Below are 15586 nucleotides of genomic sequence, written 5' to 3'. Positions count from 1 at the left end.
AGGTAGATGCATGTATCAGGGGCAGCTGGCCAAAAGGCTGCAGTTCACCTCAGTTCAACTCAAAAGTTGAGTATTTTGAGTAGGAAAACGCATCATGGTGGGGGCTGAGTGGGTGATACTTGCTTTTGCATTAAAAAGTGATTAATGAGTCAGGGCATGGTAGATGAAATGCATTTTGGAAAGTAAAGCAAATCCTATATACATTTGGGATGGCCTTGAGGTAGTCTGTAAAGGTGAGAGATTGCCTAAGAAAGGTGGCCTGTTTGTAGTTTCCTTTGTGCAGCGTGCATATCTGATAAGAGAGAAATAGTCACTCTTAGGGGCTCTAGGAGGAAGATTTTTCAGCACATATAGATATATTTGGGATTACAGCTGTTTCAGCAGCAAATTTCGAAGGAAACTGGATATACTGTGTACGAACATCCATCATTAATTCTTATACAGACATAATACGTTTTACCGGAGTTTTAATATCTTTTCTTGCTGACACATTGTACTGAAGCAGAAATTTATCTGAGACTGTTTCATGATGAAGCACTTGTTTTAAATGCCTGTGGTTATTGATGTAAAGCCCAGTAATATTCAGATGGCTTTGATCCTGCATCACCTTATCTTCCCCTGAAATCCCCCTGATACGATTCTGCCCATTTTAGGGGCAGTGTTGAGCACGGGAAAAATACTTTCAAATGTGTCTCTTGGAAAAAAAATAGATAATTTTTTTTTATCAAGACAGTTTTCTCCATATTTCAAAAAGTTTATTAATGTGAGGAATTAAGAAAACAAGGAAAAACTGAAAACAAACATCAAGAAAAACAGTCTCAGAGGTAACACATGCTTCTTATGACACTCCAAGGTTTCAGATACAACACATGGATTCAGGCTCTGTTGAGAGGACTTCCCCCGGCTCACCAAAGCTACATGGGATAAACAGCAAGGTACCTGGACATGTTCAGACCCTCATCTATCAGCAGCAACCAACAATTCTATAAAGCTGCAGTAGTTGTGGAAAAAGGAATCTTGTTCTTGGAAGGAAATAGGGAGCATGATGCTATTTGCCAACAGCAGACAGATCTTTTGAGTTCATTGAGCAGTTCTGCTCCCCATCCCCTCACCAGGGATCCTTACTTTCTGCAAAGAAGGGTAAAGAGGTGCCATTGCCTTGTGTGAAGTGGGCAAAAAAATGACTTTTATCAGGCCACTGTCCCAGTTTTAGAGCCTCTGCAAAGTGTGGAAGTTGAGAAAGATGTAAATAGGGCACCCCATGCTTTCCCTAGATGTCCAAAGAAGGGACTGGGCACAGAGGAAGCAGCCCCTAAGGGACCCCTCTCTTAAACACAGGAGCACTTTTATGCTTGGTAGGGTCCTTTCTCCCCTTGACCATGGAGAAGGAAACATAGATTTGTGGATGGGGCTACGCAAGCCAGCACAGGGTCATCCAGCTTATGTTCTACCCAGCTGCTGCTGCTGAGCCTGCCATGTAGCAGAAGTGCTTCCAGGCCAGGTTTCAGCTGTTACTCAGGATGTGTTCTCCCCAGTGCAGCAGTGCCAAGCTAGCACTGTCAATGATTACCTGTCCAAGTCTTTGCCTATGCTCTCAGGCTGGTTTTGCAGCTTCTGCTGACGCCAGCATACTCCAGCCAGGCTGTTCACTGCCTCCAAGCTATCCCAGTGAAAGCTAGCTTGTGTTTATCTACATTACAGGGTAGCAGCAAAAGCAAGACTACAGTGTACACATACCACGTGTCTCTCAGACCCCAAGTGCAACTTTATTTAGACAGACGAAAAAATATAAATAGGTAAATAAAAAACAATTTTTTTCTGGGTGATTTCCAGGAGAGAGCTGCCTCGAGGGTCCGTATTTCTCACACGCACTCAACTAGGATACCTTCATTTTGCCTTTCTCAGGAGCTGCTTCATTGATGAGTGGCTGTTCATCCCCATTCACTGACAGCATCCTCTTTTCTGGCGGCTGCTCCTCTGGCTGGCGGGCAATCAGCAGGCGACAGGTAAGCAGGATCCCAAAGACCAGAGCATGGGCATAACGCTTGAGTGGATCCCCCACTAGCTGGTGGAAAAAGAGCACAGCCAGCACAAGGAGAAGGAGGAGAAAGTTGGCCACGTCTTTGGGGCGACCGGGCACCAGTGTCATGACAATGCCACACGCCACTTCTAGGGCACCAATGCTCTTGCGGAGGAGGATGGAGCTGACTCCCATCTTCTTCAGCATGGGGAGGGCCCGCACGTAGCTTTTGTATGCTCGCTTCTGAAATCAAGCAGTAATAGAGTAGAACACCACAATGTGAGAAAGTAAAGGCAAAGGTGAATTCCTTGTAAATAGACTGCTGTATAGTATGACCTAAGGATCACTTCATACATCACCCTCTGGCACAATACCCAGTCTGTACCCCTAATGCTTCTGTTGGGGGAATATTAATACCATCAACCTGCAATTCCCCTTTGTAAATTATTGCCTCCTTGCTGGAAAACAGTACTGCAGCCTAACACCCATCTCTGGAGCTAGGACCAGGCCAGGTGTACCCTCTCCTGAAATCTGAAGTTACAATTGCTAGAATTAGCAATGCAGAACCATGTTGTTAAAAAAAAAAGAAGTACCTCTCTCCAGGAGTAGCTAGTCCCTAAGTAAATAACACACCTAGTCCCTGCAAAGCCAAGGCATAGCAAGGAAAAAGAGAAGTCTCTTTATACCTCGCAGCAACTTACAATATCCTAGTGTTTAGGAGCAGTACAATCTTAGCATGACACTATACATGAAAGCTGAGATTCAACAACCCTATTTTGCGCTTATATACCTTTGTGATCCTTTCTTTCCTCAGGTGAAAGCAAACTGACCTGTGATATCCTCTGCTTCCTGGTTTATGCTGGGTTTAGAAGCAGTGTAAGTTGGAAGACTAAGCCTCCTTACACGGCTGCCTCATTGTTTCAGAGAAGAAACAACCTCTGTCCTTACACACATTTAAGTTCTTGCATTTGAACATTAGGTGCTTGGGGGCTAGTTGGGTTTGTTTTCTTTTTCAATTATTTCCTTTTATATATATTTTAATAAAGCTCCTAGCTATTGAGACACTGAAATTATTTCCACTTACACTTGAGTATACTATCCCTGTGGATACTCTTGCCACTGTGCTGCTTTCTAATCAGGGAGAGGGAAATGGAAGTCAAATCTCTGGTACAGAGCTGTTCAGCTCCCACAGGCACTAATCCCATTGTACATTTACTTCCATGTGGTTTTGGAAACCTGCACTAGAGGCACACAGAACTTCCCTACTTCTCTGTAAATTTTCCTGCTTTCTCCTAAGAGGATCTGGCACTTCAAAAATACACAGCTAGCAAGTAATTGAAGATCTCATGACACAGTTACTCCAAGTGTATTCATTAATAAGAATGGATTTTAAACCATCAGTGGATAAAACCTCTCCTCAGAGCAGAGTACAGTTGTGAAAGATACAGCTCTTTAAAGAAATGCACTATCAGCATGTCCTAGAGTACTCTGGTATTTGAAGTATTTTAATAGACAAACTAGTGTGTCTGGCATTTGCTGAATGAAAAGCTTCAAGTTTGGTGTTGCAGGTAGATAACAACGGTTCTCTTATTTGCCTGGGGCAAGAAGCCATGCTTATTGATGAGCAAAATCAGGTTTTCACTGTCTCTATTACATGGCAGACCACCCTGGTATGCAGCATAGCAAAAGCATGAAAGCCTAATGAGCCGTGAACATGTTACAATATGAGCTATTAAGAATGATAGAAGAATGATGGTGCTGTGTAACAGCAGTGCCTCTGTGTTGTCTTTCTAAAAATGGAGATCATTCCTAACTGGAGGCCTGGCTCTTGGTAAAGCAGAAAGGGAGAGGGAAGTGAAATATTTTACAGAGCAAGGATTTTGCAATGCAAAGTCTCAGTGCTGTGTTCTGTCCCTTATGTACCAGAAGCTTAAGAGCTTTGTTTCCTGGGCGTTTCATCTCTGTCTCTTGCTCCTGAGTCTCTTCTCAGAGATTCCCCTCTGTGAGATCCCTGTGCTGGGCTGCAGATGAGGCACTGCGATTCAGATGTTACTTGAGAGCTAAGCAAAAGCAGCTGGGCAGGTGGAGCAAGGGGAGAGAACAGAATGTGCTGGAAACTTCTAGCACTGTATTTTTAAGGGGCACAAAATTTATACCAGTGCATTTCAGCCACTGCAATAAATGTGACAGGGGCCAGCAGGAGCATAAACAAACATGGACAAGGCAGCAAGATGTGGCAGCTGCCTGCCTGCAGCTTGCAGCCAGCAAAGCTCTGCAGCAGGGTTGGCCCTGGGCAGGGATGAGCAGCACTAGCTCACCAGCTGGGAAATGCACACAGTGACTTCCCCATCCTCTCCTCACCCCTTTCCATTAGGCAGAAGGAGGAGAGGCTTATTTCCCAGGCTAATGATAAGGTGACTATTAATAATATCTTCTTCTGCCAGCTAAGAATCTCAAAGCATTTCACAGGCATGAATTAATCCCTGCTCAGCCTGGTGAGGTAGGGACAGTCAGTGTCATTATCCTTGCTTTACAGCACGGAATTTTGAGCATGACAATCTGGCTGCCAAAGCAGGCATCTGATTTTTCCTACCCTCAGTCCAGGGGTAGGTATTCCCTCAGGGATCAGCTGTACCTGCCTGCTACATGTCTGGCACTTCTACAGACCTGCCTTTTCTGAGACCCTTGCATCCCGGTATTTTCCAGGCATTGGTGTCCTCCTTCCCTCCCCTCCGCAAGAGGTTTCTCCATGGATACACTCAGACAGAGCCCAGCGACGGCTGCCAGGATATCCATGGCAATGCGTATTACTTGTGTCCATCAAATAGAGAAACAGATAAGCTTCTTCCTTCTCCCCCCCCCCATCGCTCAGCGTCCCGGAGCAGTCACCCTCCGTATATCCCACTGCAAACAGTGCTTCTGCCGCAGGGTTGAGGAGAAGACAGCCCCCATGTTTCTCCCTCCATGTTGCCGCTGCCGTACTCACCATCTCATTGTAGGCATCTCTGCTGAGCCGAGGGGTCAGTTTGATGGTCCCCATAAAGACGAAGAAGAGCCCCAGGGCCACCGAGAGGGCGACTATGGTGATGGTCCTGGGGGATGCCATGGAGGTGCAGGGAACGAGTCCTAGCGAGGCCTTCTCGCTGTGGCTGCCCGCCCGAGCGGGAGGCTGTCAGCCACCATTGAAGGAGATGAGGAATAAAGCTGCAGAGGCAGCAGGATGACAGCGGGAGGGGAATTCAGCCTCCTCCGCTCAGCAACCTCCGGGTCCTAATGCCCCGCAGCCACGCAGGCAGAGCCAGGCAGCTCTAGCACCTGCCAGGCAATGAGTATTCCCACCGCTCCTACCATGAAGTCATCCTCTGTTTCCTTGAACGTTCCATACATTACACACAGAAAGCCGAAACTGAGCCAGTTCTAGGGATGCAGGATGCACAAAGCATAGTGCAGTTGCTCACTCCTGGGAAAACAAGGATGTGTTAGCAGAAGGCAGGGGAGCAACCTGCTGTGGAGTGGTCAGAGGTCCCTTGGACATAGGCGGCTTTCAGTTTCAGGTGCTCAGGCACTAATTTATTAAGCAATATGGGGGTTTATTGCTGTGTATTTGCCCCCAAAAAAGCAGAAAAAGATGTCTTGTCCCTGTGGCTGTCCTGAAACCTGATGCCCAAAAGAGTGAGACCACTGTGCCACCCTTCCCCACTGCAGATAAAGTGTCCTGTGTCTTCAGCTCACCAGAGAGTATTGGAAAGGGTTCCTGATCCTCTGTTACTTTCTGATTAAAAGTCATAATCTCTCCCCCTCTAAGTTGCAACACATTTCCTTTTGACAAAACCGTATCCAGGCTAAGCAGAAATCCATTCAGATCTCACAGTGAGAAGCCAGGGTGTAATGATATGAAACAACTTTGGAAAACTCTATCCCTTGCTATTAACTGAAACAAAAGGCTGTAACAGTGTGCAAAATTCTCATGGGATAACACAAGAGTGACACTTCCTATGCCTGGCAGGAATCCCCCCATCATCTCCCCTTTCTACTGTAGTAAGTCTCAGGTATGTATTTTAAACTCTCATGGCTTGAGACATGGTGGTTGTTGTTACTATTCCAAGCTCACAGTTGTTTAGGACTGGAGTTGAAGTCTGAAAAACAGAGGCAGCTCTCTGTTTCCTTGGAAGTTTGTCAGCCTTGATTCAGCCAGATCAGATAGGGAACTCCTCTTCTGGAGAAAAGAGTCAAATTTAACAGCCTCACTGCAGGTAAGTGTTCTGCTCTGGTGCAGATGACCAGGATAAACCAAAAGGTAACTTCAATACAACACAAAAGTAAAAATTAGAAGAATAAAAGGAGCCCTGTAAACAGCGTGGAGTTCACGAACACAAGGGGACTGCTCACTCATCTCCAGGTTGTAGCAACTCCATCTTTTGAAGAGTTGAGGAGAACAAGGATCACAGCTTGCCAGTCAGTGAGCATGGCAGGACAGATACAAAACACAGCAAATTTCTGAATTGGCTATAGCAGAGCAACCTGATGGGGAAATAACTTGTTGCTGCTGACATTTTCACAAGGCACTTCATATTTAGGTTATCAACAAGGATTAGCAGAGAACGGCGAGGATGGGACATGCTGAAACCTGCTCTCTCTTCATTTTATAGACAAATCTTCCCCACTGCCTCCAACATGCCCACATGACTGAAAGTCATTCAGTAGTGGGTTCGGAAGTTTACACAGGAAACATTCCCGACCCCAAAAGTCCACATTTTCCCAGTGAAACATGAGGGTTTCTAGTTCCTACTGTTTCTTCATTGTAAATTCACTATCAACTTGAAAAACACCTGAAAAATCCTTGAAGCAAGCAGAGAACTAACAGCATGCAGTACTTGAAAATACAGTGGATTTTAGTATTCCATATTCACATGTTGATGGTGAAAACCCACAATAGCAGGGGGAGCGTATTTTCCAGGCTGCTTTAACCAGCATCCCATGAAGAGATGGGGATGCAGGGGAGAGAAGGGTGATGAAATGCTACAGAGAACTTTTTCATCCCAGAAATCCGAGTGTTTCCTTACAAAACAGTGTGAGGCAACCCAAAGTAAGAGCAAAAGCGAAATTATTTGTTTTTTAAATACAAATGTCAACAAAATAAGTTAAAATCCATCACTACGTAGACTCCAGGCTTCAGTACTGCAGGAGGTTGCTTCCCAAGCTCTCAGAGCTGGCATACCTATGTCCTTGTCAGCGGGTTAGCAGCAGCACCAGCTCACAATGAACAGTATGAGGAAACATATCAAAAGGTATAGCCAACGTGGGGGTAAATGGGTCTCCTAACAGTTTCTTCCCTGGGTCAGGTGGGCAGCACAACCTGTGAAAAGCAAAGAGAGCATCCTTTAGACCAGTAGCAGAAAATGTGTATCATGTGGGAGACACCGTGTGTACAGTAGCACAGAGAATGTACTACGGAGGCATCATGTGTTTGGCTAACATCACTCTGAGTCTTCAGCTGACACAGGCTGAGGTGTGGAACCATCAATACTGAACCCCAAACCAGCCCTGAAAACCTCATGGACAAGCTGAAGAGTCAGTGGCAGGTTTAAAGCTCCCTTTCTCACAAGCCATCCCAGCTGATAGACACTTAATACCCTTAGGAAATAATCCTCAGTTTTGCACCACCTTCATTGGTTACCTGCAGACAGATTTATCACCTACAAATAGGCCTGCTCTGGATAAAGACTTGGCTATATGATTAACACCAAGCAGGTGCGAGAGACTGATCTGAAATCAGACTCCACTGTCCATTGTCTCAAAGACTGGTCTGAGAAGCTAAGATGGAAATCCACCTATCTTTTGTCTCAGAGATGGGTGGGAGGAGTTAAGACTCAAATATCCACTGCCTGTGAGAAGGGTGTGAGGAGCTGAACTGGGACTCCACCATCCATTGCCTGAGGGATGAGTAGGAAAGAGCTCTTTCAGTAGGAAAGACTCTTCAGTCCATTACCTCTAGGACTGGTGTGAGGAATTGCTACCCATTATCCCAAGAATTGCTGCAGGCACCTGTGTGTGTGCAGTTGAAGAGCTGGCTGCAAGACCAGGGAAACTAGTCCACCAGGAACTAGCAATAGGTGACATGAAGAGCAGGGGTACTCCCCCCAGCTCATTATAAAAGGGGAAGGAGGTAATCACCAAGGGATACATCTCCGGGGAGCCATTGCCATGAGGATGACTCCAGAAGGACACCTCCGTGAGGACACTCTTCACCAATGACTACTACAGACCCTGAGGGACACCCTCCATGAGACATCGCCATGAGGGCAACTCCACAAAACACACTCCATGGGTACCTTCAAGGGGATGACTCCAGAAGGACACCTCCAGGAGGACACCCACCTCTGATGGACTCTTGGGGGACACTTTGCTCCCATTCCAACTACAAACCCTGAAGAACTCCCATCACCACCACTGACGATGACAATGGATCCCCAGTGGTGACTATCGCGCGCTCTCACTCTCTGCACCCTGAATCCTTGCTTCATTTTCTAACTTTTTTCCAATCTCTCCTATCACTATCTCCTTTATTACAATCATTTCCCTTTTTTATAAAAACTGTCTTTTTTGTAATTTTTAATGATGAGGGTACTTGACCTCATTTGCATCTTAATTTCACTCTTGGGATCATGAACTGAAACAGGGTCCGGCACTGGGGTTTTCTCCAGTGGGACCCTGACAGCAGGTGACTAAATCCCCTTGGCTGTACTTCATTAGCCTGGGGCCAACCTCCCTGCAGTGAACTCAGTGGACTCTGTATCCCACACACAGATGGGCTATTTTGTTAGGGAAGGATGCACAATGCCGTTATAGCACGTGTGCTCTTCCACACTGATGTAGTAAAGTATCCTGCTGGAACACAAACCCCAAAGAATACCCACTACCTTAAACCAGGAAGTATAGCTTACAGGTAAACCCAGAGTAACACATAAACCACTTCTGACCATGCACTGACCAGTCCTGGGCCACACCTGCAGAACTCACCCAGTGCAATTCAGTTGCAACAAAAACCTCTAAGCCGAGGTCAGATATTTATGTCCTTGTCTGACATAACCAGGTCTGTCCCTGTCACTAAGTCAGTGGAAGAAAAGAAGAGAGGAGAGTGCTCACTCAGTAAAGTTCCTCATGGCTTCACCCTCTGGCTTGCAGGAGATGTAAAGCAGCCTTCGGATGGACATGCAGTTTCGGATGGCTCGCACAACCCTGTAATCTGGGAAAACACATACCGTGCTTCACAGACACCCTCCACCACCATGAGCTCTCCAGAAGGAATGATTGCACGGGAACCATCACACAACTGCACATCACACACACTTGTGAGACTGCATCAGGACCAGCCTGGGACTTCCTAGTACACACTGAAGCAAATCCAGCAGAGACAACTAAAATGGTTAGAGGGCTGGGGCACAGGATGCACAAGGAGTGTGTAAGGGCTGGGGTTATTCAGCCTGGGAAAGAGAAGGTGAGCAGGGTTCCATTTGCTATCTTCAGTGGCTTCATGGGGGATTACAGAAAAGACAGAGCTAGAATCTTCTCAGAGGGGCGTGAGAAGAGGGTGAGAGGCAACAGATGCACTGCAGCAAGGGGAAATGTAGGGAGTATTAGGGAAAAAAAAATCAGGAGAGATTATCCACCCTTGGACACATTCAAACCTCAGCTGTGCTTCATAGCCCTGTGCAACCATATACAACTCTGAAATTGGCCTTGCTGTAGTTGGGGGATTGCACACAGGCCTTCAGAGGCTCCTTCTCTCCTAAATGATTCTGAGAAGCCATGAAAGATGGGGAAAATATTAGAGCTGTCTGCTTTAAAGAGAAAGCATGACAAAGGCACTGGAAACAGCAGACCATGGGATTTTAGCTGCTGTTAGCACCAAGGTAAGAAACTAGAGACTAAAGAGGGGTTTTGGAGCCAGTATAAGAGGTCTCATGGAGCTTGTTCAAAATTCCCTGCTTTCAAGGTGAAAATAAATAGCATATTCTCTTACGGAGCCCAGCCCGGGATGGGTTCACCACAGCAACAACGGGTCGGGCTTCCTCCCACGATGACAGGAGCTGTGGTAACACGGCCTCTGCCTTTCCACTGTGAAACTCACAGTTTGAAATTCCTGTGAAGCAGAAAGCAACCGCACGAACTGAGCAGAGCCAGTCTCACCAGACATCAGGTGTAACACAAAGTACCACCTTTTGCTGCGTGGAGGTGACTTGTCAGCATTCCTCTGCTCAGTTCTGCTTCCAGTTTTTCAGCAGTTAGCTCGAAACTCTCTGCCATGGCAAGTTTGAACTCACCATTGAATGCTGCATTCCACCTGGCATCCTCTATTGCCTTCTCCACCATCTCAATGCCAATAATCTTGGACACTTGGCGAGCCAGAGAGAGACCTATTGCACCTAGAAACAAGGGACACAAAAATACTCTGTATATCCATGCTGAAGAAAGAAGCCTTTAGATACTGGAGATCATTTCTGGCACGCAAAGCGCCAGCCCTGGGGGCCAGGCTCACACAGCCACTGCTCACCTGTTCCACAGCAGATGTCCAGGAGGATGGTGTCCCCACCAACCTGACCCAGCTCCCCAACTGCCTGGTACAGAGCTTCTGCTCCAGGCGTGTTTACTTGGAAGAAGGCATCCGGAGAGATGCGAAACTTGAGGCCGAGCACTTCTTCAAAGATGTGTGGTTCTCCGTGAAGGAGCTGGAAGGGGGCCTGCTCGTGGGAGCAACGTGTCATGGTGCTAGCAGAGCACACAAGAACCAGCTGTTAGAAGGCAGCAGAGAAGCAGTTCATTCCCGTTCCCAGGGTGCTCATGTGCAGGGGAGGATGGTTCTCCCTGCACCAACTTTTATTTCAGGTGAACCTTTCAAGAGGATCAAAGAATTCTGATTTTTTGGTAAGGGATCTGTAATTTGCACTGCCTGTAATTCATCAAAAGAATCAAAATGGGTTTGCAGAAGACAGCAGACCAAGGGTCTATTCCCCAGTTTTGCCGCTAATTTGATTCACTGTCTTGGGAGTAAACTCAAGGCTCATAACTCCCATGAGGTAGGGCCACAGAGTGTATTCAAATATTTCAGGTCTGTAAAAACAAAACATGTGGCTATCTTAAAACCACATCTACAAAAGGCAGCCAAACATCTGTCATTGTCTTCAAGCAGTCCCTGGACTGGTAGAATTTGAATTTAATTAGAGATGGAGGAGAAAAAGGAGGTGGTTTTCTTTCCACTTCTTCCCCATGTCAGGACATATACCTCTCTTGGAAATAAAGTGAAGTCAAGGCACAGATTGCTCCAGGTCCACATGTGAAGAATTCCTTAAGCAATGATTTCTGAGTAGCCAGCTCCTCCTGTCAGGAGCCAGAAAGGACAAGCTCTTTGGGTAGTCCAATTAGACACCTCTCCCCAGTGATACACTCAGCAAGCTCAGGTCAGCCAGGAGCCGTCACCTGGCTCATGTGCCTCTTGCCATGGCTCTGTCTTCCATGTACTCACTTGGCCCAGGTCCTGCGGGTGGAAGGTGATGATAGCCATGGTGTGACCGCAGCTGCTGGTGCGCACCACGAGCTCCCGCCAGTGGCCACCTTTGTGGAAGAGGAGGCAGGAGTCCAGGGGGGAGCTGCGGATGAAGTCCTCATAGCACTGAGCAGAGGGGAAATGGCACTTGTAGTAGAGTGAAGACAAATGCCCTGGTCTTAGCATAACTCTGTGCACCCCAAACGTGTGGCTGTTCCACCAGTATCATCTGACTTGTACTGTTTGATTTCAACGCACTCAGTGAAAGCTCTTTCCAAGTTCCTGGAACTTGATTTCAATTTGTGGTTCTTACGTACTTTAATAGATTGACACAAATTAATTGTCACTTGATTAACTTCAGTCTTTGGGATAGTTTAGAAGCTGCAACATTAACATGCAGCTTTTTTATCCATCAATCACAGTCAGGCCTGAAACTCCCCAAAACATGAAACTGGACTTGAAAACACAGGGTAACTAAAATGACAATGTTCTCCCATATAAAAGTTATAGCAGTCCTTCTATTTCACAGTCCAGGAACAGACATGACTCATTTACTTACCTGGGCTACTTGCTTGTGTTTTAGGGGTATGTTCTCCATGTGGTTGCCTTTCACACAGACAATATTTCTTGCTGGAGGGAGACAGAGAGATATTTAGTTGTTTTGTTTCAGGGCACATAAAGCACTGCCTCAGACATCCCAAATGCTCCAACGTTGCTCTGCTGCCTATGGACACACACACATCCCCCCATGCTCTCCCTGCTCAGCACAGGCTCCTGGAACACAGCAAAAATATGGGAACAGCATAACTGAGAATAACAACCCTAAATCCTGGAGGGGCTGCTGCCACAGCTGTCATCCTTACTGCTCTATTTAGCACATTAAAAGCTGGTGCTTCTTAAGAAGCTAATGAACTGAGGTTTTCCTTTGTTTCCTTGGACTTGGTGGTGTTTCTGTTGGCATTGCCAGGACTCAGGCTTCTAACTCAGATGGGGGCTGTCACAGCAAAGCCTTGCCTTAACCCACACCAGCAGTTTTCTACCCAGCTCCTTGTCCTGCACTGACCTTTGCCAGTTCCCACATAGAGCCCCACGGTTTTGGGGTTCCCATCTGGTCCTCGGTTCACAGAGAAAGTAGATTTGTTTCGGTAGCCATTAATAACAGGCTGGGAGAGGAAAGAAGGAACAGTAAAGCCTTGGATTAAAAGAAAAAGTAATGGAGGAAAGGCAAACCCCAGCCTGGGTGTTCTGTTGGCAACACAGGAAGATCCATATGAATGTGCAAAATGCAGAAACAGAGTTTGTGCATGAGACCCCCAGTACTTCCCCTTGGGAAGGAGGAATTACTCTATGGGACAGAATGGTAACAGCTTTATCAGGGAAGGCTTGGGCACAAAAAAGAGTTCATAATCACCAGGCTTGTTCACTCTCCAGCAGTCACAGGCTGCAAAGCAGAAGCTAGCAAGGACTGCCACAGGCACATTACCTGCAACCAAGTAACTGCCACCATGAGACACTCTGGGATCTGACCAAGAGACTGTTAGTGCGTCAGAGGGAACAGCATTCCCTTGGGACACTCACCGACGGGACTATAGGCTGGAGAGGACAGCAGAGTCCACCAGGTTGCCGTGTGTCTGTGCCCAGCTTCTCAAGACAAGATGCCAGCATCTGCAAAATCTTCCTCTGGCTTTCATACTTCACCTGCAGAGGAGTCCTAAGCCAGAAACACTCTCGCAGGACCACACAGCAGTGGGCAGCCCATCACCCACCTCTGGGAAGGCCAACAGGAGGGAACACTGCAAGTAGGACACAGCCCCAGAGGAGCTCTGCCTTTTCTATCACTGCAGCTGCTTGGAGTAACAGAGAGAGAGAAATCCTGTGTCTGTGGTCCCAAACCACTGGGACCACAGACACTGGAGTGCTTGGTCCAGCCTGAAGCCCCAGTGAACCAGCTGGGCAGGATCACTGTGTGAGTGCCCATCTTCTGTGCTGTTGGTGACCACATACAGCCCCCCGCAGGGGACCTCACAGTTCTAGCCTTGAACATATTTGATTCATTTAATTCATTCCAATTAAAAAAATTAGAATTCATTGTAATTTAATTAAAAAATATAATTTTAATTTCATTTAATTCATTCCACATTTAATTCATGAAGAACTAAAGCACCAGTAAACAGGGTCTGAAGAGTTTACATCCATTACGCAGTAAGATGCTCCATGCTGTTGCTCAGGAAGGATAATAGGGACAGCTGGGGCAACACAACAGAGAAAAGTTCACATACATCTTACCTGCAGCTGCTCGTGATAGGGAAGTCTCCACAGTGGAGTCACTGCATTTGCTAACCTGGAAAGCACAACATCACAGTAGTGGTCAGAGCTACTCACTTCCTGATCCTTAGGGCATAACATCCTCACCAACTGCTTCATGGGCAGGACCCTTCTGGTACAGGCTCTGTACCAAAGCTGGCTGTGAACAATGAAACTCCCTTTTCATGGCACCTTCCCAGTGCAGAACACTTGTGGCTGGAAGGGTGACCTGGGAACAATGACCAGCTCTCCAGAGGACAGGTTGAGCCTTTGGCAGATTGACCAGTGATGCTCGGGTAACCCAGGTATCTTTCTGATCCCCCTTTAGAGGACAGGGCCAGGAACAGTGTTTCCCCTGCCCAGGGACCCAGAGAGACCCTGCCAAGCTGTGGGTGAGATCTGATTCCAGGATGGTAAAGCCATGAGAATGATTATTCAAATGGGGAAAAAAATCAAACCAAAGTACAGGCAGAAAAGAGGAAAATAAAGAGATAGATAGATAGATAGATAGATAGATAATATATTGTCGCTTCAGATGGGGTCTGTTGCTTTCTCCCACTGAATCACAGGCTTTGCAAATCCGTTGCTGCTCTGAGGACAGCCCAAGTCCCATCTCCCTGGAGTTTTCTTCTAAAGGAGCAAGATGCTTCTTTCATCACTCGATACATCCATCCTGCATCATGGACCTGCTCACACTTCCAGCCACTACTGCTCTTTTCTAGTTGCTAATGCTTTACCAGATTAATTCCACCACAGCAAAATGCAGTTTGTGTGTGACAGGCAGGGAATTACAGGCTGCCCATTCTCACTAACCTGGCCACTCATACCCTGACAGTTCAGAGATAAACCTCAGAACCTGGAGCTGCTTGTACCTGAGGCAGGGCGAGCATGAGCAAAATACAGAAAACCTAATCTAAAAATAAACCAAACCCAAACCCCAGCAGCGGAAGGGGTGAGGTGGATATGCTCCAAGCTGTAACTATCATCAGCTGTGGACACACGAAGCCCATGGACAGCCTCACACCATAGCTGGATAAGCTGCTGTTGTTGCTTACTGGGATGTTTGGAGCTGCTTCCGAAGCACCCAACTACTTTCAGGCACAGAACCGCAAATCAAATAGACTATTACTTTTTGCTTGCCAGTGTGACAACCGCTCTGCTCCTGACCCTTTCCTCTTGTGTTTTCTGTTGTTTCCATCCCCAGGCCAAGCTCCAGGGGACCCAGCTGAGCCCTGGCTCTTCCATTCCTCCTGGAGAGCGCTGGCTATAGGTGAAACCCTCAATCCACTGCTCGAACCGCTTCAGGTGCTTTGGAATCAAGCGTTTTGGTAAAGCCCTACCTCTCCTCCCAGGAGGGGCTGCGGCCCTCACCGCCCTTTCCCTTCTCCTTCCGCTGTGCTGCTGCCTTCTGTGCCGGCAATCTGCGGTCCCAGCCAGGCAGGCTGCTCAGGAGAGCGCTCCAAAGGGGCCGGTGCCGCAGCCTCAGCGCACAGGACAGAGCCATGGCGGGGCGGAGAGCGGCTGCACCGCTGCCAGCAGCGCAGCGAGGCCACCGCCAGCCCGTCGGGCACATCGGCTTCACCCCTGGAGACGGGTGGAGGAAAGCACCGTGCGCCGCTCCGGGAAGTGAAACCACTCGGTTTAGAGGCACCCGCGGCCCGTCTGTGCTTGCACTTCACCCACTGCAGCCAGACGGTGCCTGCAGCGGGAGGCGAGAA

General features: G+C 47.4%; 2 protein-coding genes and 1 long non-coding RNA gene across 3 annotated transcripts; 1 reads left to right on the top strand and 2 right to left on the bottom strand.

Annotated features, from left to right (window-relative positions):
* Window positions 1–1741: 1741 nt before the first annotated feature.
* On the bottom strand, window positions 1742–5413 carry TMEM35A (transmembrane protein 35A). Its single transcript, XM_061445891.1, has 2 exons — window positions 5007–5413; window positions 1742–2263 (listed from the first exon to the last, which is right to left on the bottom strand). The coding sequence occupies exons 1-2, from the start codon at window positions 5124–5126 to the stop codon at window positions 1877–1879; spliced, it is 507 nt and encodes a 168-aa protein (XP_061301875.1). The 5' UTR covers window positions 5127–5413; the 3' UTR covers window positions 1742–1876.
* On the top strand, window positions 1879–3077 carry LOC133265404 (uncharacterized). The gene is made up of 2 exons (XR_009741951.1): window positions 1879–2006; window positions 2835–3077. It is a non-coding gene; the product is annotated as an uncharacterized LOC133265404 (long non-coding RNA).
* A 1694-nt stretch (window positions 5414–7107) lies between the features above and the next one.
* Window positions 7108–15508, bottom strand: TRMT2B (tRNA methyltransferase 2 homolog B). The gene is made up of 12 exons (XM_061445890.1): window positions 15206–15508; window positions 13851–13917; window positions 13143–13262; window positions 12628–12727; window positions 12124–12194; window positions 11544–11690; window positions 11304–11398; window positions 10575–10789; window positions 10345–10446; window positions 10044–10163; window positions 9167–9266; window positions 7108–7376 (listed from the first exon to the last, which is right to left on the bottom strand). Exons 1-12 carry the CDS (start codon window positions 15439–15441, stop codon window positions 7250–7252), a joined length of 1500 nt encoding a protein of 499 aa, XP_061301874.1. The 5' UTR covers window positions 15442–15508; the 3' UTR covers window positions 7108–7249.
* Between the last annotated feature and the right edge of the window lie 78 nt (window positions 15509–15586).

The sequence above is a fragment of the Pezoporus flaviventris genome, unplaced genomic scaffold (assembly GCF_033815535.1).
Source record: "Pezoporus flaviventris isolate CSIRO_AGI_PZ_B2104156 unplaced genomic scaffold, CSIRO_AGI_Pfla_v1 ptg000005l, whole genome shotgun sequence".
NCBI lineage: Eukaryota > Metazoa > Chordata > Aves > Psittaciformes > Psittacidae > Pezoporus > Pezoporus flaviventris.
Note: the sequence above shows the minus strand (reverse complement) of the source record. Positions and strands in the feature narration are given on the sequence as shown.